The sequence below is a fragment of the Lissotriton helveticus genome, chromosome 2_2, assembly GCF_964261635.1.
Source record: "Lissotriton helveticus chromosome 2_2, aLisHel1.1, whole genome shotgun sequence".
NCBI lineage: Eukaryota > Metazoa > Chordata > Amphibia > Caudata > Salamandridae > Lissotriton > Lissotriton helveticus.
In genome coordinates this window covers 468,318,502-468,344,340 of record NC_136060.1, presented here as the reverse complement: position 1 = coordinate 468,344,340, position 25,839 = coordinate 468,318,502, and the positions used below count along the sequence as shown (strand labels likewise).

Sequence of the window (25,839 nt, the reverse complement as noted above, 5' to 3'; positions counted from 1 at the left end):
ACATTCCACTAGAGGACATATGCAAGGCAGCAACATGGTATACAATACACACCTTCACTAAACACTATTGTGTTGATGTGCAAGCCAAGCAGCAAGCTGCAGTGGGCCAAGCTGTCCTTAAAACACTTTTTCAGTATGCTGCAACGGATACAAGCGACCACCGCTAGGGGAGACACTGCTGCACAATCGTTGCTAAGTGTAGGATCTGCAGCTCATATGCCTCGAACGCAAAATGCTACTTACCAGTATGCCTCTGTTCTTGGCATGTAGAGCTGCAGAGTCCTACACGCCCTCACGCCTCCCCGGGATTTGTATCTGTTCCAGTACTCATCTTACTTAGATGCACATGCATGGACATCATTTCTCTTTACTTCTACTAACTCCATCATTTCCCATCATGGCGAAAAACAATCTCAGGAGGGAGTCGACCATGCGCAGTATTGTCCAAGGGAGGAGTCACCTATCTCGTGACTACAAAGGCTTCTTCCAAGAAGACAACCTGCAATCATCCGAGCCCAACACCAGGTGCTGATCTATTGCTAAGTGTAGGACTCTGCAGCTCTACATGCCAAGAACAGATGCATACTGGTAAGTAGCATTTTCCTTTCTATACACACACCACCACATTTGATTTAATGCTGCTATCACGAGCACCAACATAAAATCGACAATTTTTTCAGTTTCTAATAAAAAAAGTTTTCAGTTTACTTTCAGAAAATATCCATGTTACTTCTGTAGATAGCAATGCCCTTACCGTATATTGAAAAGATGACCTCTGGTTCTGTGTACTCTAGTATACCTAGGAGGTAAATAATTGGGATTGTTGATTAATTTCTCCTGTTTAATGACCTTTTCCTGTTTTTTTCCTTTTTCCTTAGGTATTATTGGACATAACAAGGCCATTGGAAAGTACATCACAACAATGATTTTTCTATATTTTGCCTGTCTCTTGCCTTGTATTGCATTTGGTTCCCTTAATGATGAGAGCACTAATGGTGCTATCGGTAAGAATATTTATTCAAGTTCATGAAAATATCTTGCATCAACGTTTTGTTATGCCAATTTTATAGTCTGAAAGCTAGGTGTGTGTGACCTCTACTCTGGAGTGTCCAATGATGGCACACATGCCTTGGATCTGTGAGAAGTTGGCCTGATATATAATGTTCACTATTCTAGTGAACACTTTGTATCAGTCCAAACAACCCTTATTGATGTCTGGTTGTAAGTCAACCTGATAGACCAGCTATCCTAGTAGCATGGACACGTGCAGTCTTTAGGCTAAACTCTAGAGGGCGTGTTAAGCCAGCTGTTTTACCATCACATTTACCCCTTGAACACCAAGTGAAAGGACACCACACAAGTTGTTATGAAAATAAACAGATATTTATTTATAACAAGTCTACCCTGAACTCTTTGAGTCAGGGAGCTAAGCACACAACAAAACTCTTACGAAAATACTTTAAGTCGCACAATTTACACAAATGCCCGAGGGGCACGAAAAACCATATACTAAACAAGTGGAATGCGAAATTACTAGCAGGTAAGTACTATTCTCATAGGCTTTAGAAGCGCTAGGACTGGACTACTGAACCTTTAGATTACGAGCAGGAGGCCTAGGGACGTCGTGTGCAGAGTGGGAACTCCCACGCGTAAGGCGGGAAAAAGTCTATGGAGGCCAGTAAAAGCAAAGTTAGTGTTTTCGGGCGAACCCGACTAGGTAGGTCAAAAACGAAAGTGGATCTAGACACTTAGAGAGTTGGTCTACGCTGGAGCACTGGAGTACTCGGTTTACCTAGCCCAGGGGCTGCGGCTGCATAGGGTTCAAATGTCGTCGGGTTTCTTCGTTGATGAACCAGGAGCCTGAAGAAAGAAGTTGCTGGCAGGCGACCAGTGAAGAAGTTCTTGGGGATCCAAGCCTGGATCGGGGAAGAGGAAGACCTGTAAGCAGAGGGGACCAAGTTCTGAATCACTAGCCAGTGATTTAGGTGGGCACCAGAGTGGCACCGGGCGAAGTCACCTCAACCAGGTGAGTGGGCGCTGCTGGGCTCTGCAGTCTCTCGGACCAGGAGGCGTTGTCGGCGACCAGGATGGAGGTGCGAGCTGTCCCACGAAGATATCTGCTGTCGACGTCGCTGGACCCAGGATTGGGGCAACAAGTCTTGGCAAATGCAAGCCCACGCGGTGGACTTAAAATGGCGTCTGGAGTGGACCAGGAGGGTCCGGGGTGCTCCTCTGTTGGAGGGGAGCAAGGGCCAGTCTGGAGCAACCAGACCAGCGGTGTTTGTCGTCGAAATTCGTCGTCAGAGGGCCACTAGCCAACGGGCAAGCGACCTGGACAACGCGGTGAGCAGCAAAGAGCAGAAGGGCCCCACGCAGATCTCGTGGATGCAGGGGAGCTGAACTTCGGTGCTGGAGCTGCTCAGGGTTGGGGCTTCTCTTACCCCAAAGCACTCGGTCGAGGGTCACTCGGGAGTCGTGCTGGTCAAGCGTCGTGCAGTCTTGGAAGATGGCCGGTCCCTCGAGGTCTCGTCACACCCACGAATCACAGCTGGGCTGATGATGCAGGTAGAGGTCAGAGGTGCCAGGGAAGCCGGTTCTCGTCGAGCTGGGCAGTCTTGATCCGGTGAGGAGACTTACAGCAGACCGCGATGCTTGGTTGGTGCCTGCTGCTGCAGGGTGACTACTCCTTAGTCACAAGGGAGAAATCTTAGGAAGAAGTCTTTAGTTCCTTTCGTGGAAAGTAGTTTCAGGATTCAAAGATTATCTAATTTGGAAGGGGGCCTGCTCCTACCTTTATCCTGCAAAAGGGGGCTGGCACGCGACTAAGTCCTGCCCTATGGGTGGGACTAGGAGGGGGGTGGTTACACCCCTCTCCTTTGGCGGGCTTTCCCCAGATCAGGGGCTGGAGTGCCCCTGGAACTGGTGCAAGCCGGCCTATGCACAGTGAGCACCGGGGTGCCACTTGCAGTCACCTTCCTCTAAAGCCCTGCCTACCTAGGATACACAAAATCCTGTCTGGGACGGTGCTGGCACCGCCCCTGGCAGGAAACCCTTTGTCCTTGCCTCCTGTGCTGGGAGGACTCCCAGCAGCAGGAGGGCAGACTTGTGTCTCGGTGGCAGCATCCATCTTGTGGAGCTGAGGCTATGTCTGACTTTAACCGGGGTTACAGGTTACATACATGTCGTGTCCCTCTAGAAGGGTGGAATGCTAACCCCATCGCCAGAATAGGCGAGGGGTTAGTATTCCAATTCGTATGACACCTTACTCGACATGTTTTGATAAAGCGATACCAGAGTTGGCATATAACCGCGAGGATTATAATGCACTTAAGAGTATATGGTATGCGTTATCATGGCACAGCTATTAGGACTTGGTTCCGCAAGCTGCAAACGGGCTCAGCTCATGCCAGAGCACCATTTCACATTATTCCAAGCACTCTGTCTTCAGGATTGATAAGGCCTGCCATAGGAGTGACTGATAGGAATATATGTGTCCATTTTTAGGGTTAGATATAGGAATACTATATCTAAAGCAAGGGGTGTTTACACCACCTTGCCCCAGCTGTCGTGCAGCCAGTTGTGTCAGATTTGGATGGCCAGCCTGGGGTGGCATAATACATGCTGCAGCCCCTGGTAGGCCCTGGGTACACCTATGCCCTGGGTAACTAAGGTACACTGTACAGGGACTGATAAGGTGACTCAGTATCCAATTAGATATGTACCTAAGGTACATGGAATCCATTTTACAGAGAGAGCAGTAGGCCTGGGGTCCTGAATAGCAGGGCCCCAGGTCAACTAAGTCAGAAATCCAGCAAAACACCAGGCAAAAAGTTGGGGGCAACCATAGTCAGGGATCTACCTTCCTACAGGATCTATCTTAGATAACTCAGACATAGACATCCACATAGTATAAACTGACATAAGGCCAATCTCGTAGAACATTCGACATCTTGAGTAGCAACATTGTGATACAGGCTCCCTTTCTTAAAAACCTGCATATGGAACACTGACATGTCTCTAAATCCCATTACGATGGCACATTGTTTAATATGATGTAGTCACTACAGTATATTTTGTTTGGGCATTGGCTTCTTGTACTTAGTGGTTCGTGACAGTTTTAAAAATAATGTAATGGCAAAAATGTAAATGTAAAAAAATTAAAAAATCATGAAAATGCAGTAACTCCTCCTCCATCATTATTGGTCTGAAAGTGTGGTCAATTGTATATGAATATCTGATGGAGACATCTAGCCGCAGATTGCTTACCTTGTGAATTCTCCTCAAGCGCCAGACTGGATCCGGAAAACGTTCCCAGCAATACCTTTGCACACCGGTGAAGGGCATCGTGCCACTCCATACTGATGTAGTCTCCGGACATGACGTCAACTGAGTCCATATAAGCCACCACCAATGCACTCATGTCAGTTTCTTCATTTTACACTCTACAACGTCAATCCAATGAGGCGTACCTCTGTTTTTGGCCTCCTTCCTCAACTTCTCATCGAGAACAGTGTGCCATCTATGCCTTATGGCTTTAAACCCTGCGGGTCGTGCACCCAGGAGATGTCGTCCCCAGACCCACATTTTGTGTATGTGGTGCTTGGGCATGCACCACGACCCAGAGGTAATACGTACCTTAGAATTACCCCCAGACGCCAGACTGGATCCCCCTGCGCATCGGTAGGCGTCATCGTGCGGCTTCGCATGCGCCGTTGGCGCCGAGATGACTTCGTCTGAGATACTTAGACGCACCCACATGCGCTGACGTCAGTTGTTTCTTTTTCCGCGGCAGCAAGCGCAGATCCTGGAAGAGCAAGTACCCCCAGTCACTTTTTGACTGCGTTTTTTTGAGGCCCTTTACCTTATCTTTTCGAGTCGATCGACTCCTGGTGTCGTGGGGATGCCCGGGTTCAAAAACTGTGGAGACTGTCACCGCATGATGTCAGTGACGGATCCATACTGTGTGTGTCTCTACTGCCTGGGGCACGACCCCAAGTCGTGCCCTGACTGCCGGGCCATGGCGCCGAAGACTTTGCTGGAGTTGCTTGAATTCCAATAGTCCGCTCCGTGCCGCTCAAGGTCCCGGTCCCGTGGGAGGTCGAGGGACCGGTCGCAGAGTCGTCACCATCATTCTTCTGGATCTAAGTCTTCACACTCCGGGTCAGGTAAGTCGAAGCATTCCAAGAAGAAGTTGAAGAAGCATCTTCGCTCTTCAACTTCCTTTCGCCCGTCGCGGCTGAGGGTGCGGTCGGTGCCACCCCCGCACTGGCATGCGGCTGAGGGTGCGGATGTTGCCACTCCAGAGGCTCCGGCAGAGCCTGTGCCGTCGCCCCCAGTCTACCCCCCTTTCCCGGGTGCGGTGGCAATGCCTACCCAGGTGCAAGTTTCTTGCTCCCTTGGCATGACTCATTAGGATGTCTGTGTAGGAGAGTGGGGTCTGCAATCCTATGGTCACCCCAGATTTTTGCTTTTTGCTTCACTGGTTTACGACTTTCCCTGGCTGTGGGCCTGCTAATCAGACCCACAGCCTCGCTGTTCTCTCTCTAAATTGACAACCATGTACGTTAGGTGCATTTACCAATTGGTACTGGGCCACCCTATCAGTCCCTGTACAGTGTACCTTAGGTACCCAGGGCATAGGTGTACCCAGAGGCCTACCAGGGGCTGAAGCATGTATTATGCCACCCCTGGCTGGCCATCTAAAACTGACACAACTGGACAGACCATATGTTGGTGAAAGCGATATGCCCTAGGATGGAACCCCTTTTTACATCTCATGATAGAATAGTTCCTAAACGGCATTGGAATAAACTTCATCTGGAGGATTTTTATCAGCTGTTAGAGGAGACACCGTTGGGCCCTCTTACTGATGTTGACCACGGATACGACTCCTTTTGTGAGTGGATCTCCCGGGCTCTGGACCTGCTGATCCCTGTGTCATGGTCCAAGTGCCGTCCAAAAGAGCCAAGCCCATGGTATGATGGTGCTTTGGCGTCTCTCAAAAGAGCCTGTAGACAGGCTGAGAGACTATGGAGAAAATCGTTTGGTCCTGTATTGAAAGCAAGTTATCTTGCTAAAACGAAAATCTACCATAGGGCGGTGTGTAGGACACGAGCAGCTTTTTATGCTCAAGAGTTTCAGAATAGTGTAAATCCTACGAAACTCATTTTTAAGGTATTAAAGGACCTAATGGCCAAGAGGACTACAGCGGTGGAGATATGCTCAGATCCGCATTGTGAGACTTTGGCCTCCTTTTTTCTTGAGAAAGTTCATGCCATCTATCGGAATTTCGTGATGGCCTCCTCTCCTCCTGATCGGGTCAGCTGTGTGCTTAGTGACAGTGAGTGCCTTACTATTTTGCCCTCTGTGTCTATGGAGGCTTTTGATTCGTTAAGCCTTAAAATTAAGTCAGGATCTCCGGCAGATCCGATGAAACCGGCTCAGCTTAAGATCATGGCGCCGCTATGCCGTACTCCGGTGCTTTCATTGATCAATCTGTCACTTTCATCTGGGATTGTTCCCATTAGGTGGAAGCAGGCCGTAGTCGCACCTATTTTGAAGAAGGCTACCCTTGACCCCCTTAAACCCGAGAACTACCGCCCCATTTCCTTGCTTCCTTGGGCCACGAAAATCGCTGAGGCCCATGTGAACGGCATCCTTACAGATCATCTCTCTAGGACTAACATTCTGGACCCTACGCAGAACGGATTCCGCCCGGGCCATAGTACGGAGACGGCCCTACTTTCTATGGTCGAGCATCTGCGGTCGGTGCTTGATGCGGGTCGGACGGCGGCACTTCTGCTATTAGATCTTAGTGCTGCGTTCGACACGGTCTCGCACAGGATCCTGCTGCAGCGACTTGAGGAAGTGGGTGTCACGGGCTCCGCCTTATGCTGGTTTCGATCCTTCCTGACGGAAAGATCATTCCAGGTTGCGATTCCGCCCGGCAAATCTAAATCTTACCCGTTAACCCTGGGGGTCCCACAGGGATCATCGCTGAGTCCCACTCTTTTCAATCTCTACGTGAGGCCGCTGGCTGCTGTCGTCAAGCAATGGGGCTTGACAATGGTCTCGTATGCTGATGACACGCAGCTGGCGGTCACGCTGAGTGGGGACTCAGATGTGGAGGCTCCCAGGTTCTGTGACGGGTTACGAGCAGTGGCTAACTGGATGAATTCCAACTGTCTCCAGTTAAATACCAAGAAGACTGAGGTTATGGTGATCGGTAAGCAGGTGGCCTTGTGGGGTGACAAGTGGTGGCCCTCTGAATTAGGTGTGACCCCTCTCCCAGCATCGGAGATAAAAAATCTAGGGGTGTGGCTGGACCCGAGACTCGGTTTCATCTGCCATACCAAGAAGGTGGCAGCTTCTTGCTATGGCATCATTAGAGGGCTCAGACCCATTCTTAAATTTTTTGATGCATCAACCAGGCAACTGGTGGTTCAAGCATCAGTGCTGTCCCGGCTGGATTATGCCAGCTCGCTGTTAGCAGGGGTCAATCAGGCTGAACTCACCCGGCTGCAGCGAGTTCAAAATGCTGCAGCCAGAGTGGTGGTTGGTCTGCAAAGGAGGTGTTCGGTTTCTAAATCTCTGCACTTGCTCCATTGGCTCCCCATACCCCAAAGGATTAAATTCAAGGTTCTTTGCCTGGCATTTAAAATCCTTAAAAGGTATGTGTGAGAAGTTGGCCTGATGTGCAGTGTTCACTATTCTAGTGATCACTATATATCAGTCCAAACAACCCTTATTGATGATTGGTTGTATGTCAACCTTATAGACCAGCTATCCTAGTAGCATGGATACGAGCAGTCTAAGGCTAAGACTCTAGAGGGCGTGTTAAGCCAGCTGTTTTACCATCACATTACCCCTTGAACACCCAGTGAAAGGACACCACACAAGTGTTATGAAAATAAACAATGTATTTATTAGAATCACAACAACCCTGTACTCTTTATGAGGACAGGGTGCTAAGCACACAACAAAACTCTTATGAAAATACTTAAGTTAGCACGTTATACACAAATGCCCGAGGGGCACGAAAAACCATATACTCTAAAAGTGGAATGCGAAATTACTAGCAGGTAAGTACAGTACTAATAGGCTTTGGAATCGCTAGGACTTGACTATAGAATCGTTAGATTACTTCTAGGAGGCCTAGGGGACTCGGGTGCAGAGTGTGCACTCTCACGCGGGATGCGGGACAAAGTCTATGGAGGCTAGTAAAGGCAAAGTTAGTGTTCACGGGCGAACCCGACCTGGTAGGGAGAAAACGACAGTGGATCCTGACCCTAGGATAGTGAGGCTATGCTGGGACACCGAAGTGCCGAAGTTACCTAGCCCAGGGGCTGCAGCTGCATAGGTCTGAAAAGACGTCGGGAATCTCGTTGCCGGACCAGGAGCCTGGAAGAAGGAAGTTGCTGGCAGGCGACCAGTGAAGAAAAGTTCGATGGATCCAAGCCTGGATCAAGGAAGAAGAAAACCTGAAAGCAGAGGGGACCAAGTTCTTGAATCACTAGCCAGTGATTAAGTGGGCACCAGGATGGCACCGGGCGAAGTCACCGCAGTCAGGTGAGTGGGCGCTGCTGGGCTCTGCAGTCTCTCGGACCAGGAGGCGTTGTCGGCGACCAGGATGGAGGTGCGAGCTGTCCCACGAAGGTTCTTGCTGTCGACGTCGCTGGACCCAGGATTGGGCAACAAGTCTTGGCAAATGCAAGGCCCACGCGGTGGACCTAAAATGGCGTCTTAGCCGGACCAGGAGAGTCCAGGGTACGTCTCTGATGGAGGGAAGCAAGGGCCAGTCTGGAGCAACCAGACTAGCAGCAGTGTTGTCGTCGGGCGTCGTTCGGAAGGCCACAAGCCAGCGGGCTAGTAGCCAAACAACGCGGTGAGCAGCTGAAAGCAGAAGGGCCCCACGCCGATCGTGGAGATGCTGGGGGGCTGCTCTTCGGTGCTGGAGCTGCTCAGGGTGGGGGCTTCTCGGACCCCAAAGCACTCACCAGGAATTTACTCGGTGGGCTTGCTGTGCAGAAGTCGTGCAGTCTTGAAGATGGCCGGTCCCTCGAGGTCTCGTCACACCCACGAATCTCAGCGTGACTGATGATGTAGGTAGAGGTCAGAGGTGCCAGGGAAGCCAGTTCTCGTCGAGCTGGGCAGTCTTGATCCGGAGGAGAGACTTGCAGCAGACCGCAGTGTTCTGAAGATGGTGCCTGCGGATGCAGGGTGACTACTCCTTAGTCACAAGGGAGAAATCTTAGGAAGAAGTCTTGAGTTCCTTTCGTGGAAAGTAGTTTCAGGATTCAAAGATGATCTGAGTTGGAAGGGGGCCAGTTCCTACCTTTATCCTGTGAAAAGGGGCTGGCACGCGACTAAGTCCTGCCCTAGGGGTGGGACTAGGAGGGGGGTGGTTACACCCACTTCCTTGGCGGGCTTTTCCCCAGCACAGGGTCTGGAGTGACCCTGGAACTGGTTCCAGCCAGCCTATGCACAGTGAGCACCGGGGTGCCACGTGCAGTCACCTTCCTCTGAAGCCCTGCCTACCTACAATACACAAACCCTTGTCTGGGACGGTGCTGGCACCGCCCCTGGCAGGAAACCCTTTGTCCTTATCTCCTGCTCTGGGAGGACTCCCAGCAGCAGGAGGGCAGACTTGTGTCTCGGTGGCAGCATCCATTTTGTGGATGCTAAGGCTCTGTCTGACTTTAACCGGGGTTAGGGGTTACATACATGTCGTGTCCCTCTAGAAGGGTGGAATGCTAACCCCGTCGCCAGAATTGGCGAGGGGTTAGTATTCCAATTCGTATGACACCTTACTCGACATGTTTTGATAAAGCGATACCAGAGTTGGCATATAACCGCGAGGATTATAATGCACTTAAGAGTATATGGTATGCGATATCATGGAAACGGCTAAGGGATGGATCCCGAAAGCCGCAGACAGGCTCAGCTCATGCCAGAGCACCATCTCACACGATTCCAAGCACTCTGCCTTCAGGATTGTTAAGGCCTGCCATAGGAGTGACTGATAGGAGATCTGTGTGTCCATTTTAGGGTTAGATATAGGTATACTATATCTAAAGCAAGGGGTGAGTACACCACCTTGCCCCAGCTGTCGTGCAGCCAGTTGTGTCAGTTTAGATAGTCAGCCCAGGGGTGGCATAATACATGCTTCAGCCCCTGGGAGACTTCTGGGTACCTCAGCCCTGGGTACAGGGACTTAGAGAGGGCCCAGTGCCAATTCAGTACCTGAGTACAATTTGGATAGAGAGAACAGCTAGGCTGTGGGTCTGATTAGCAGGCCCACAGCCAGGGAAAGTCGTAAACCAGTGCAGCAAAAAGCAAAAATCTGGGTGATCATAGGATTGCAGACCCTACTCTCCTACAGTATGTCTCCTCAAATCTTGGATAACTTGCTGACACCGTATGTTCCCCCGCGTACCCTTAGATCTTTAGGTCAGAATCTGGCGGTGGTTCCTCGTTTCAGACTGGCCCGAGCGGTTGGTCGCTCTTTCCGTGTGCGAGCGGCTATGTGGTGGAATTCTCTCCCTCCACACATCCGGGCGATTGACGACCTTCTTCAGTTTAGACAGGCTGTCAAGACTTTTTTATTTGTTTAGTTTTCTGATCTTTTTTCTTTCTTTTCTGATTCTTTTAGTGTTGTGTTGTCTGCCTCGTCAAAGCGCCAGGACGCCCCTTCGCTGGGGCAGCTGTGCGCGGTACAAATAAACATAACATAACACAAGTGGCTGCATGACAGCTGGGGCAAGGTGGTGTAATCACCCTTTACTATAGATATAGTATACCTATATCTAACCCTAAAATGGACACATATATTCCTATCAGTCACTCCTATGGCAGGCCTTATCAATCCTGAAGGCAGAGTGCTTGGAATTATGTGAGATGGTTCTCTGGCGTGAGCTGAGCCCGTCTGCAGCTTGTGGAACCAAGTCCTAATAGCTGTTCCATGATAACGCGACCACACTGATACATTACCATAAGAATCAGAGAATACCCTGAGAGAGTACCAACAAGTGTTGCAACAAATACTGGATCATGCACTAGCTATGAAGTGGATCAGTCAAAAAACACATGCATTTTTCATGTTGAAGTATCCCAGAAGACCGCAACTGTACATGTTACCTAAAATTCACAAGTACCTCAACAATCCTCCCTTCAGACCCATTGTCTCCGCTTGTGGGTCCATCTCGGAACCGATTGGAAAGTTTATTGACAAATTTTTGCAACCGATTGTTCAAAATTGCGGGACATATATTAAGGATACCACGTCCTTTCTCAATTTGCCTAAAACCGTGTCTTTACAATCGGAGTTCACATATTGGCTGTGCACGATAGTTGTCACGGCGTTGTACACATCCATCCCTCAATACGAGGGCATCGAAGCACTAGTGGTCTTTATTGAACAGTGAGTTTGAAGAATTTCAAAAATTGTTGATATTGGAACTAATGCAATTCGCATTATACCACAGCTATTTTGAATGGAAAGGACAATTTTTTAACCAATGCAATGCACCTCGATGGGTTTTGGGGGGGCACCCTCATACGCCAACATCTTTATGCACAAATTTGAGACTGATCACATCCTTAACAATCAAACATGGACTGAAGGATTAATCATGTTTAAACGCTATATAGATGACATTTTTGTAATCTGGCGAAGATCAAAAGAACAATTGGAAATGAACATCGAGACATTAAACTACCACAATGAAAGAATCAAGTTTACACATACCATCGCCAAAGATTCTATAGCGTTCTTGGATGTACAAGTCACAATAGCTAACAATGCCTTCACAACTAAAGTGTTCACGAAACCAACCGATAGAAATGCGAACTTGCTTTTCCAAAGCTTCCACCCGGATTCACTCAAAAAACACCTTCCTACATCCCAATATATCAGATTGAAAAGAATCACGTCATGTGATGAAGATCTGCGAACATCATTAATGGCTCAAACTGCCAAGTATGAATGCAGAGGATATCCACAACACATTCTACAAACCTCCTTGGATAAAATCCCAAAACCTAACAGAGACACTTTACTCCAACCTAAAGCAACATTTTTGGAAAAGAAAACTATCTGCGTGATGAAATATTCGACCGAATCCAGCAAAATCAAACGCATAGTCAACAAACATTGGCATCTAATCCAAACTGAACCGGATTTGAAAGACTTATACAGTAACAAAGTAACATTTGCATTTCAAAGATCCAAAAATCTGAAAGAGTTACGAAACGCACCTAAGAAGGGGAACCAGAAATGGAAAGGGATGTCAAAATGTTTAAATTGCATACATTGCAACAACGTGATCACGGGAAAAACCTTCACACATCCTACCAAAGGTCACCCCATTGATCTGTATCATTCCAGCACCTGTGACACTTCAAATTGCATTTACGCAATTAAATGCCCATGTGGTAAAATCTATGTCGGGCAAACCGAACGGAAAATAAAAGTGCATATTACGGAGCACAAAAGTAATATCAGATTGGGGAATGTCAAATCTACACTAGCTTGCCATTGGAAAGAAGCTGGTCATCAGATCTCCCAATTAAGATTAACGGTTCTCGACTATCACACAACGCCCAGACATGGATCCTTTAAAACAGACTCAGAGCAGAATTCTACTGGATCAAAAAATTGAACTCTGTACATCCAGTTGGTTTAAATGATCGGATTGAACATTCTTGCTTTTTATGATCCAACTACTGTACCGCATTGGTTTTTGACTAATACTGTTCCCCATTATTTTCATCACTTACAGCGTTCATGGTCCTGTTCTTTCATCCTGACTTGTCTATACTGATATCCGCTTCGTGTTGTCAAATCACTGTGACCTTCCATATCCCATTTTCTCATTTCTGTATCACGTTCTGGTATATTGCATTTTTGCAGTAATTTCCGCTGTTGTGTTTACTTTAACTAATACATACTCGTAATTGTCACACTTCCTGACGATGAAGTTATGACACTCACATCACGTGTTAGGGGCTTTTGCTTGCACACACTGTATTATTGGCCTATAGTGCCGATCACATGACCGGGATACAGCCTATTACTCGCGGCTTTGTTTCACCGCGTACACTCGAAAGATTCCTTGCAGACGCGGCGGCGTCCGTTTTCTCGTAAGTGCATGATCACTGTTTCTTCTTATGGTTTCTTGGTATTTGGGTCTTCGCTTTTCTTTCTCTTTGTTTACGCACACTGATACAGATACCATAGTCGTAATGCATGTTGACTGTGCAGCCCATACCTCCGGTACCTTATAGTTGACACGCGGGTTCCTGTAGAATATCGGTGCTCTGTTTCTTCATCTCGGGTACAGCACTTTTCTTTTTTTCCATCACTTGGGTATTGATTGGGTTAACACGGCCGGTCTATCAGCACGCTTGTGTGTATCATGTGGCCATTAACATACGGAGTGACTAATTGGGTCCTGTTTGTCCCTTTTTGCAGACCCCTGACGAAGGGTCACTGTTGTATGACCCAAAATGCATTGGGTGGATTATAATTGAGTTTCAACTGTGAAAACAGCGACATAAGAATGTTATTATGCACGCTAAGAAGCTTCACTTGATTTATGTTCCAAGCAACAATTGAAACCTTTCACGTTGTGGAATAAAAATTCAAGAACTTTGATTAGAAACCCTTGTGTTTCGTAGTTGATTTAGCGCTCAGCCTAGAGGATAGGTTATCCTACCCTCAACATTCGACATTTGATCAAAGGCACGGCTTGACTCCGTGCGACGACTTGAGCAAAGTTAACTTGAGCCTCAGCATCACAAAATGGATGCTGCCACCACAGACACAAGTCTGACCTCCTGCTGCTGGGAGTCCTTCCTGCGAGGGAGGCTTGGACTAAGGATTTCCTGCCTTGGGAGGTGCTAGCACCACCCCGGACAGGATTTTGTGTATTGGGTAGGACAGGCCTGAAAGGAATGAGACATGCCTGGGGCACACAAGGTGTCCTGTGCATACACCGGTTCAAACCAGTTGCTGGGGCATCCCTGCTCCAGCTCTGGTGGGAAACCGGATAAAGGATAGGGGGTGTAGCCACCCCCCTTCCTGGTCCCACCCAGGGGAGGGACCTAGTCAGTAGTGCAGCCCCCTTTAGGAGAATAAAGGTAGAAGCTGGTCCCATTCCAAATTGGATTATCCTGAACAATTCTACAAGAAGAAACTCTGGACTTCGATGTTCTGTCCACCCTGCAACTGCAGGCACCATCAAGCGTCCAGCGGCTTCCCTTTGTCGTCTTCCCTCGAGGATCCAGACTTCAGAGCCCGACGAGACCCGGATTCCCAGACCTCTCCGACCTCAACTCACATCTGCAGCAAAGCTGAGACCCGTGGGTGCGACGAGACACGTGGGACCGGCCATCTTGAAAGAACCTGCACTTCGCTTCCAGCACGACTCCCGAGGTAAACTCGACCAAGTGCTTTGGGGATTGAGAAGCCCCAGCCCCGAGCAGCCCCTGCACCGAAGATCAGCCCTCTAACTTCCACGAGATCTGCACGGGGCCCTTCTGCTTGTTTGCTGCTCGACGCATTGTCTGGTCACTTGCCGGCTGGCTAGTGGCCTCCTAGACGACGAACCTTTGAATCTTCACTGCTGGTCTGGTTGCTCCAGACTGGCCCTTGCTCCCTTCCAAAAGAGGGGCACCCCGGACTCTCCTAGTCCGCACCAGATGTCTTTTCCACTCACCGCGTGGGTTTCCTTTGCCAAGGCCTGTTGACTCCAATTCCGGATCCGACCCCGCCGACAGCGAGAGCCTGCGTGGGACAGCTCTTGCCTCCATCCTGGTTGTCGAAGACACCTCCTGGTCCACGTGGCTGCAGAGTCAAGCGTCCACTCTTCACCTGATCGCGACAACAGCACCTGGTTCCTTCCTGGTTCCACACCGGTCACTGGCTAGTGACTTTGAACACTGTCCCCTCTGCTTTCAGGTCCTCTTCTTCACCGATCCACCCTTGGATCGCACCGGACATCTTCCTCCTGGTCGCCTGCGGCATCTTTTCTTCCAGGCTCCATAGACTTCAACGCGAGAACCCGACACACTTTGACACCTATGCACCCGCAGCCCGTGGGTGAGGTAACAAGAGCATTTCGGTGCTCAAGGGTAGTTTAACTGTCCTAGTGTCCAGTTCCACAGTCGTTTTAGTCCTAACTAGTCAGGATTGTCCGTACTCACCTTTTAACTTGAACTGTACTGTCCATAGACGTTGTTACGCATCTCGCGTGTGAGTTCACACTCTGCACACGCGTCCCGTGGGCCTCCTATTACTTACCTAAGGTGAAGATAGCGTAGTCCTAGCGAACCTCCAGCCTCTGGACAGCTCCATTCCTTTTATCGACTTTCACATTCCACTTACTTAGTATATGGTTTGTCGTGCCCCTAGGGCACCATTGTAATTTTGTGTAACTTGTCGTATTTTTCCTAAGAGATTGTCATGTGCTTAGCCCTCTGATCTCATAAAGAGTTCAGAGGTGTTTGTTATTAATAAATATACTGTTTATTTTCATAACAACCTGTGTGGTGTCCTTTCATCTGGTATTCAAGGGGTTATATTGTGGTAAAACAGCTGGCTTCACATGCCAAAAGAGTTTAGCCTAAGACTGCTTTGTCCATGCTACCATTAGGATAGCTGGTCTATAAGGTTGACTTACAACCAATCACCATAAGGGTTGTTTGGACTGGTACAAGGTGATCACTAGAACTAGTGAGCATCATATATCAGGCCAACTTCTCACAGTCTGGACCCGCAGGTGCGCCTGCTGGCCCGACTGGGGGGTCCTGCTTCGCCATCTCCGGCGGCTCCGGGGCCACAGGTCCCCCAAGAATCCGGGATTGGATCCCGATCGATGCCGGTCGACCTCGTGACACCTCCACCGGCGCCGATCTCCCTGGCACTGCTTCTGACGTCTCCCGCTTCTCGGGACGACGTCGGCCCCCTGGTTCATCCCTACCCTGACACGGTGCCGGATCGCCGTTGCCCGATCGACATTGCCCGGCGCCGATGGGCCCTTTTGTGCCCTGTGTCCCTCCTCCCTATTTTGAGCCTGTTGCACAGACTTCGGTGGAAGGGGAGGGGTCTGAGGACTCTCTAGCACAGGACTCTGCGTATGATCAGGAAGTCCTCCTAGTCCGACCTTTCAGGCCCACCAGACGCCATTCGGTGGACGAATACGCCATCTCCACCACTGGTACAACATCATTCCGGACAAGTGGGTGCTGCAAATTGTCCAAAGTGGCTACTCCCTCCGTGACAACCCCTCCAGCCACCTCAGTACCATCACATTTCAGGAGATCACTTGGAGCGTCTCCAGCAGGAAGTTACGGCCCTCTTGGCCAAGGGGGCCATGGAGCGCGTTCCGACGCCAGATTTGGTTGTGGTTTTTGTTCTCACTACTTTCTGGTTCCAAAGAAGGACAAGGGCCTGCATCCTATCTTAGACCTTTGGAACGTCAATCGCTTCCCCCGGAAGAAGTTCAAAATGCTCACACTTGCTCAGGTCTCGTCTGCCCTAGACCCGCAAGACTGGACAGTGGTGTTGGACTTGCAGGACGCCTATTTCCATATGCCCGTCCTGCCTGCCCACAGACGGTAGCTGCGATTCACAGTAGGCGACGAGCATTTTCAGTTCACCGTGCTCCCCTTTGGCCTTACCAGCCCCGTCGGTGTTCACAAAAGTGATGGCCGTTGTCGCCGCTAATCTGCCCAGATCAGGGGTTTCAGTCTTCCCCTATCTCAACGACTGGCTGTTGAAGGCAGGCTCGCCCCAGGCAGTTGTCTCCCACCTCCAGACTACGGCCGTCCTCCTGCATTCGCTGGGGTTCTCAATCAATGTGCCAAGTCGCACCGGATTCCTTCACAGAAACTCCTTTTCATCGGAGCGGTTCTGGACTCGGCACAGTTTCGGGTTTATCCTCCCGAGGAGCGAGTCCGGGACATTCAGGCTACGATTCTGATCTTCCAGCCTCTGTTACGGGTTTCGGTCAGGATGACGCTTCGACTACTGGGTCTGATGGCCTCCTGCATCCTGCTGGTGGATCATGCCAGATGGCATATGCGGGCTCTGCAGTGGGACCTGCAGCTCCAGTGGGCACAGCACCAGTGCAACCTGTCCGATCACATCTAGATCTCGTAGGGCACTGCAAGGCAATTGCTGTGGTGGCTCACAAATCGCGATTGGGTCAGTGGCAGATCCCTCTCCCTTCCCCAACCGGAATATACAGTTGTGATGAACGTGTCCCTTCTGGATTGGGGCGGCCACATGGCGGAGGCGGAGAGCATAGTCCTCTGGTCTCTGGTGGAATCCAAGCTCCGCATGAACCTTCTGGAGCTTCGGGCGTTCCGGCTTGCAATGAAGGCATTCCTTCCTTCTCTCGTGGAGAGGGTAGTGCAGGAGTTCACCGACAACACCACCGCCATGTGGTACTGCGACAAACAGGGCGGGGTGGGGTCGTGGACCCTTTGTCAAGAGTTTAAGTGTAATATATTATGCATAGTTAATTAAAACCATTGCAATGCATATTACAAGATTCCTAAAACATCATTATTTAAAACCATTAAAATAGATCATAAAATTGGAAATTCATTACGGTTTACACCAAAGATAACTGAATACGACTGGTCAAAACACACTTTTTACATTGAGTGGTGAGCAATTCTGATCCCCTTATTGGATTTCCCGTCCTGTTCAGCTATGTACTATTTTTGCCGCTAGCGTTTTGCTTATCACAAAGGTGAACCTTTGGTGCTAGACGGACGTGTGCAGTGAATTTGTCCTTACGTACTATTGTCCGTCTGCTTATCGGCCTGAGTCTGTGGTATTATCCCCCGATTTTGGCAGTCTTGGCATTCTTTGCTCAGCCGTTGCGAGACATTTCACATAGCTTCAGTTTAGTGTTTAACGGATTCAGGCAGGCGAGCACCGCTTGCCTTCTGGTGCTTGTAGGAAGGTGGATACCCGACTATGGTTACCCCAGATTTTTTCCTTGTGTTTAGCTGGTTTTCGACTTAGTTGGCCTGGGGTCCTGCTAATCAGGGCCCCAGGCTATCTGCTCTCACTGTAAAATGGACTCCATGTACTCCATGTATATCTCCAATTGGATATTGGGTCACCTTATGAGCCCCTGTATAGTGTACCATAGGTACCCAGGGCATAGGTGCATCCAAGGCCTATCAGGGGCTGCAGCATATCTTTTGCCACCCCTGGCTGGCCATCCAAACTGACACAACTGGCTGATCACTGAGCCTGGGCAAGGTCGTGTAATCACCCCTTGCTTAGATATAGTATACCTATATCTAACCTTATATCTAGACACATATACACCTATAAGTCACTCCTATGGCAGGCCTTAACAATACTGAAGGCAGAGTGCTTGGTTATATGTGAGATGGTGCTCTAGCATGAGCTGAGCCTGTCTGCAGCTTTCGAACCATGTCCTTATAGCTGTTCTAGGATATAGCCATACCATATGCTCTTAAGTGCATTATGAACCTCGCGGTTAAATGCTAACTTTGGTTTGGTTTTATCAAAACATGTCGTGTAAGGTGTCATACGCTTTGGAATACTACCCCCTCGCCAATTCGGGTGAGGGGGTAGCATTCCACCCTTCTAGAGGGAGAAGACATGTTGTTGCTGACTATCCAGGTTAAAAGTTAACCAGAGCCCCAGCGTCACAAAATGGACGCTGCTGCCACAGACACAAGTCTGACCCCCTGCTCCTGGGAGTCCTTCCAGTCATGGAGGTTTGGACAATAGGTTTCCTGCCTGGGGAGGTGCGAGCACCACCCCAGACAGGACTTTGTCTATTGGGACAGGGAGGGGTGAATAGAATGAGACACTGCCTGGAGCACCCTAGGTGCTCCATGCATACCCCGGTTCAAACCGGTTGCTGGGGCACTCCAGCCCCAGCTCTGGCGCGAAACTGGACAAAGGAAAGGGGGTGAATCCACCCCCCTTCCTTGTCCCACCCATAGGAGGGACCTAGAAAGTAATCCAGCCCCTTTTAGTTGTATAAAGGTAGGAGCTGAGTCCTGAGACTTTAGATTAATCCTGAATTGAAACTTGACACGAAACTCTGGACCTTCGACATTCTGCTGAAGCTGAAGACTGAAGAATCTCCCTTGTGGCCAAGGATTGACAACCCTGGGCAACCAGGCACCATCCTTCAAATCAACGGCTTGCTTTGTCGACGTTCCCGCGGGAACCCGCACACAGAGCCTGACAAGAGCCAGACTTCCAGACCTCTCTGACCCTCTCTTCACGACTGCAGCATAGCTGGGATCCGTGGAGGCGACGAGACACGTGGGACCGGACATCTTCAAAAGTCTGCAAGTTGCTACCTGTGCAGCTCCTGAGGCACCCTCGAAGCTGTGCACTGGGGATTGAGAAGCCCCACTCCCGAGCATCATCTGCAACGAAGATCAGCCCCCCCCCACACTCCACAAGTCCTGCGTGGGGCCCTTCTGCCTTTGTTCTGCTCGACGCGTTGTCCGGTCGCTAGCCCGCTGGCTGGAAGCCTCTGCGACGACAATCCTTTTGAATTACACCGCTGGTCTGGTTGCTCCAGACTGGCCCCTGCTTCCCTGAAAAGGTGAAGCCCCTCAGACCTTGCTGGTCTGCACCGGATGCCTTCTTTGAATCCTGCGTGGGTTGCCTTTGCCAAGGCTTGTTGACTCTAATCTGGAAGTCGACTCCTCCATCCGCGAGATCCTGCGTGTGACAGCTCGCATCCAGCTCCTGGTCGTCCTCGACGCCTCCTGGTCCGCTTGGCTGAAGAGACAAGCTTCAAGACAGCACCTGATTGCTCCTCGACGTCGTCTGGTTCCTTCCTGGTTCCACCCGGTCACTGGCTAGTGACCCAGACTCTGTCCCCTCAGCTTTCAGGTCCTCTTCATCCTAGATCCACCCTTGGATCCACCCAGACATCTTCCTCCTGGTCGCCTGCAGCATCTTTCTCCAGGTCTCCATAGGATCCAATTACGAAACCAGACACATCTTCACACCTATGCACCTGCCGTCCGTGGGTGAGTACTTCGGTGCTCCCAAGGGTATTGACTATCCAAGTGTCTAAGTTTTTAGTTGTTTCCTCCTTGCTAAACCGGAAGTGTCCTAAATCCTTTTAAATCTGACTTCTAAGTTCCCATTGACTTTGCATTGAATCCCGCGTGTGTGTAAAGACACTGTACGCGTTGCCTGTGGGCCTCCTACTCCTAAACTATTGTTCAGATAGTGTAGCCCCAGCGATTCCCAAGGCCTTTCCTTTCTCGTGACATGGTACTTATACCATTTTCTTAGTATATGGTTTGCTTCGCCCCTAGGGCCTAACCGTAAATTGTGCAACTTAACGTATGATAACTAAGTGTCTTGTTATGTGCTTTGGCCTCTGACCTCATAAAGAGTTCAGAGGAGTGTGTTGAGAATAAATACATATATATTTTTTCTATATATCCTGTGTGGTGTCCTTTCATTTGGTATTCAAGGGGTTACATATGGTAAAACAGCTGGCTTTACACGTCCTCAAGAGTCTTTTAGCCTAAGACTGCTCTGTCCATGCTACCACTAGTATAGCAGGTCTATAAGGTTAACTTTACCACCACCAGCATAAGGGTTGATTGGACTAGTGCAAGGTGATCACTAGAATAGTGAACATCATATACCAGGTCAACTTCCCACAGTACTGATCCCTTTTTGCTTGAATTGATCTTTAAGAAGCAGTTGTTGCAGTACTAAACATAAGCAGATAATGTGAAGAATATCACCATTCTTTGAATTGCATAGCATGCAGGCTTCATTTCAGTCTTTCCTGAGCCATGGCGGTAGGTGCTCTGTACTTGGCAGAATCCCTAGTCTGTATTTTAAGAGCTTCATTTTTGTGGCTTTCGGGTAACCCTGGTTGAAATATATTTGTGGTGTTAGCGATTTATGAGAATTAAGGGTCATCCATGTATGCAATCTTTTTGAGAATAGTGCCTTATCCTCCAGTAAGGAGAGTGATTTAACATTTTTCCAGACTAGTTTTTTTAAAGTGCTGTGCCCAAGTTGTGTGTCTTAGAGCACCAAGAGTTTGGTGCCTTCCAATGCTGCTTGCAGGTAAGTTCTTGCCTTAGAAGCATCCCTGCTTTGTATATCCTGCCATAGCAGAGAGTTTAATGTATCTGTAGTGGCGCTTCTAAGTTTGTGCCAGCAAAATGATGTATGTATGCCCCGTACCTGGCTAGAACTTGCTTTTGCAGGCCGAAATTTAGTCTTATTTGAGCTGGAGAGGTGTAAAGCGGGAGCGAGAACATTGTTCTGTAAGGCTTGACCTGTGTGCTATCCAGGTCTTTGGAGTCTCTTCCCTGCATAACCTCGCTGCCATAGGTAATCGAGGGAAGCAGCTTCGCCTGGATTACTTTAAAAAAGGGGGTCAGAGTCTGACCCATCAGTTGGGTTGCCTGGATTTTCATCGTCCAGGTGATCAGTGAACCTCTCCTTTTTATTTCCTGCTTCTGGTGCGCAAAAGCGCCTTCTCTGTCGAAGATGACTCCCAGATATTTGTACTCGCAAGCTGGTTCAATTTTTAAACCACCAAGAAACCAGCTCTTCTGTTTTTTGATGGTGTTAATTGACAAGATGCTCTGTGCCTCTGGGCTTCGCTGGAACATCACAGCATGTCCCTGGTGGTTCAACACCTGGCAGGTTCCCTGAATGCCTGCGCGGACGAATTAAGCCGCCAGTGCATGATGGATCACGAATGGCGTCTGACCTCGGACGAAGCGCAAGGTCTCTTTCAGCAATAGGGAGAGCCTTGGTTAGATCTATTCGCCACCGAAGAGAACGTGCAATGTCATCATTTCTGCGCGTTGTAATTTCCAAGGCGGCGCTGTTCTAGCGCAGTTGCGGTCTTTTGTCTGCCTTTCGCCTATACCACTTCTGCCCAGAGTGCTGAAGAAGATCAAACGCGACCAGCCCCAAGTCATCCTTGTGGCTCCGGACTGGGCTAGAAGAGTATGGTATCTACTCCTTATGAGCATCGATCCCCCTATCCGTCTGCCTCTTCGTGAGGATCTTCTGTCGCAGCAGCTGGGGACGGTTCTCCACCCGAACCTGTCCTGTCTTCACCTCCTTTCGTGGAGATTGAGCGGCAGCAGTTGGAGTCTTTCGACCTGCCTCCTGAGGTCTGTAATGTTACTTTGGCAGCCAGGCATCCCTCCACTAAGACGGTATTCGCCTGCAGGTGGAATAAGTTTGTGGCATGGTGGACAGCAAAGGCTGTGGATCCCCTTTCCGCACCTATATCAGAGGTTCTTCTTTTTCTTCTCTCTTTGGCCCAACAGGGCTCTGTTGTGGGCACTATCAAAGGCTATCTCTCGGCCATTTCCGCCTTTCTAAGGCTTCCAGATCAGCCTTCCCTTTTGAAGTCCCCTGTTGTTAATAGATTCTTGAAAGGCATCACGCACATGTTTCCTCCTGTTTCTTTTGTTATGCCTCGGTGGGACTTGAATCTCGTTCTTACTTTTCTGATGTGTGCTCCCTTTGAGCCACTTCACAGTTGCCCTCTTCGTCTCCACCGTCTAAAGACTGCTTTCCTGGTTGCCATCACCTCTGCCAGACGGGTGAGTGAGCTCCAGGCTCTCTTCTAAGCCTCCTTTTCTCTCTGTCCATCTGGACAAAGTTGATCTAAGGACTCGTCCTTCTTTTCTGCCAAAGGTTGTCACTGCCTTTCACATCGGGCACACCATCACTTGGCCCACCTTCTTTCCTCCTCCGCATCCCTCAAAAGAGGGAGAAGCGCCACCGCCTGGACCCAAAACGTGAAGTCTCTTTCTGGACCGCACACAATAGTTCCGGGTGGATGACCAGCTCTTTGTTGGCTACATGGGCGCTAAGGAAGGTTGGGCTGTGCACAAGCGGACCATCTCACGGTGGGTCGTTCTGTGCATAAAGAGTTGTGACTCCTTAGCTAAAAAGGAGCCTCTGGTGGGGTTGCGTGCCCATTCCATTCGGGCCACGGCGGCTACTACTGCCCTGGGTCGGGGAGTCCCCTTGCAGGACATCTGTCAGGCAGCTACGTGGGCCTCGCTGCACACGTTCGCTAGACACTACTGCCTGGACTGCCAAGTCCGGAGAGATGGCTTTTTCAGCCGTTCTGTTCTCCAGGACTTCCTGGTGTGATCAATGGTTTGCAGACCCACCACAGGGGTTGGTATTGCTTGGGTATCTATTCAAAGGTAAGGAATCTAACACTAACCTTGCTGCCATATTGGGGGTCAGAGGCGTTTAGCGCACCAGTCCTGGGATGAGTCCCGCCCTCCCTCCTACTTAAATCGCTCGCTGCGCGCGCGCCCAGATCAGTGACTGACAACTCCTCTGAGGCGGAAGCCGGGGGACTAGACAGCCACATTTTTTAAATGATATATTTTAGTTTTCCTTTGTTGCGCCTGTTACAACTTGCTTGCTTATTTCATTTTAAACTTTGCCACTTACCCTCTTGCCTCACCGCATTCAGAGCCCGCTCCACGCGCAGACGATTAGGAGCTGACGCGTTGGAGGCATGGCTTGCCGCCATATTGGGGGTCAGAGGCGTTTAGCGCACCAGTGCTGGGATGAGTCCCACCCTCCTCCACCCCTATATAAGTAACATCAATTCCCGTCAGCGCAGCGGGCACGCTGGCGGCGCGCCAAAGGCAAGCCCGTCCACGCCAGTCCAGCGCCGAGCACCAGGACCCCTGGTCATTTTCCCTCAGACCGTCAGACCAAGAGAGTTTATAACCGTGAGTTGTTGCTGAGTCTTAAACGGGGGGGGGGGGGGCGGAGGAGAATTGCATTTGTATAAAACCAGACAAGAATATGTTGACAGGACTTATTTTCTGCCCAGCATGCTCATCTTGTCCACCTGCAATTCTATGTAGACCAATCAGGGCATTCATCAGGTCCTACAATACCAGGGGGGACAAGGAGGAGAATACAATCAACTGTATACTTATCAATGTCAGGTCCCTGGTCAAACACAGCACGGAATGCGCAGAACTGATCAAGGATAAAAAGGCAAAAATCGCATTCATTACGGAGACCTGGACAGATGCGGCCTCTGGACTGGATGTAGTTAATGCAACGCCCCCAGGCTACCTTAGCCGTGTTCTGGATAGAACCGGTAAAAGAGGAGGAGGGCTTGCTATTATTTATCATGCCTCTATCCAGGGATCATTTCAGGCGGTGTCCTCACAGACGTGTGAGGCACTGGGATTTAAGTTATCAATATCAAATCACTAAACCTTCCAGGGCTGCCTCATGTATGGACCACCCGGGTCCAGGTCTCAGTTCCTTGAAACAGTGGGCACTTTCTCGGACGAAGCCCTGTGTACCAAATCCGTCACCGCACTAGGAGATTTTAATTTCCACTTAGAAGGTAGCTCAGATCTGGGCACTCTAGCTCTGGTTGAAGCAATGCGGGGGGCAGGACTAACTCAGGTGGTAAGGGGAGCCACGCATACAGTAGGGCACACTTTGGATGGCATTTTTACGAATAATCCGGAATTACATTTCGCCCACACTGAGTCCATGGCCTGGTCAGATCACTCAGTTGTGCTATTTAACATCCAAACGCCCCGGCTGGATAGGGCCAGGCAGGATAGGAAGTCAGCCAAGCTGTACAGACCCTGGAAAGAGCTTGAAGGAAGGGCACTGGAGGACCGGCTCACATCCTCTATGATCACTCTGCCTGCAGATGTAAATGAAGCCGCAGAGAAGTACACAGACTGGATAGATCGAGCATGTACTGTCTTAGCTCAGCCTAAACTTTGTCACCCCACTCGCACAGTACCATCTGCTCCCTGGTTCACCTATGAGTTACGAGAATATAAGGTGATATGTAAAAAACTAGAGCGCGTTTGGCGTACGGAGTACCTTCAGGCAGACAAAATTAAGCTCAAAGCCAGTCAAAAGATCTATAAAGAAATGATTAGGAAGGCTAAAGGCACGTATTTTACTGATCGGATTGAGGGAGCCAAGAACTCTACTAGGGAACTCTTTCACACAGTCGCCAGTTTGGTCACCCCCAAGTCAGTAATCGTTCCTCCAAGTTTGGAACTTTGTGAGACTCTCGCCAAGTTCTTTTTAAATAAAGTGGAACTGATCTTCTCGGCATTGGAGCATCAAGTGGGGTTGACTATTCTTGAAGGGACACACAGGACCCCTTTGGTCAATCCACATGAGGCAAAACTCTCTGGGTTCCGTCCGGTGAACTCGGAAGACATTAAAAAAATTGCTCCTTGCAACGAAATCAGGCTCGCCTCAAGATCCCTGTCCAGCCTCAGTGGCACAGCTGGCAGCTATCCCTATATCGTGTACTCTCGCGTACCTATTCAACCAGATGTTTGACATCGGAGAATATCCAACATGCTGGAAACAAGTATCGATTGCCCCACTCTTTAAAAAACCGACACTCTATATTTCAGACCCCAATAGTTATCGGCCCATAGCTAGGCTACCACTCCCAGCCAAACTTATCGAGAAGGTCCTGAATGCACAGCTCTGTGCTTTCCTCAGGACCTCTGTGTTTGGACAAAGCCCAACATGGGTTCAGGGAAGGTCACAGTACCGAGACTGCCCTGATCAAATCTACGGAAGAGATTAGGAAGACGCTGGATGCAGGAGGATGGGCAGCTCTGGTATGAATGAATGAATGAATAATAATTTATAACGCGCAACTTTGCCCGAAGGCATCAAGGCGCCTATCAAAAAGAATCATAAAAGGCAGATCCCAAAACTAAGGATAAGCTTTGGCAAAGAGCCATGTCTTCAAGGCCTTTCTGAAAGCCTGCATCGATGGCAGG

At 49.5% G+C, this 25,839-nt stretch overlaps 1 protein-coding gene across 1 annotated transcript in view; it reads left to right on the top strand.

The window, feature by feature from the left end:
- The window catches only part of SLC4A11 (solute carrier family 4 member 11), a 1,943,806-nt gene that overhangs the window by 1,376,772 nt on the left and 541,195 nt on the right, over nt 1-25,839 (top strand). The window contains exon 11 of the mRNA XM_078678714.1: nt 879-1,004. Coding sequence (XP_078534840.1) covers nt 879-1,004 — 126 coding nt within the window. The remainder of the gene's footprint in view (nt 1-878; nt 1,005-25,839) is intronic.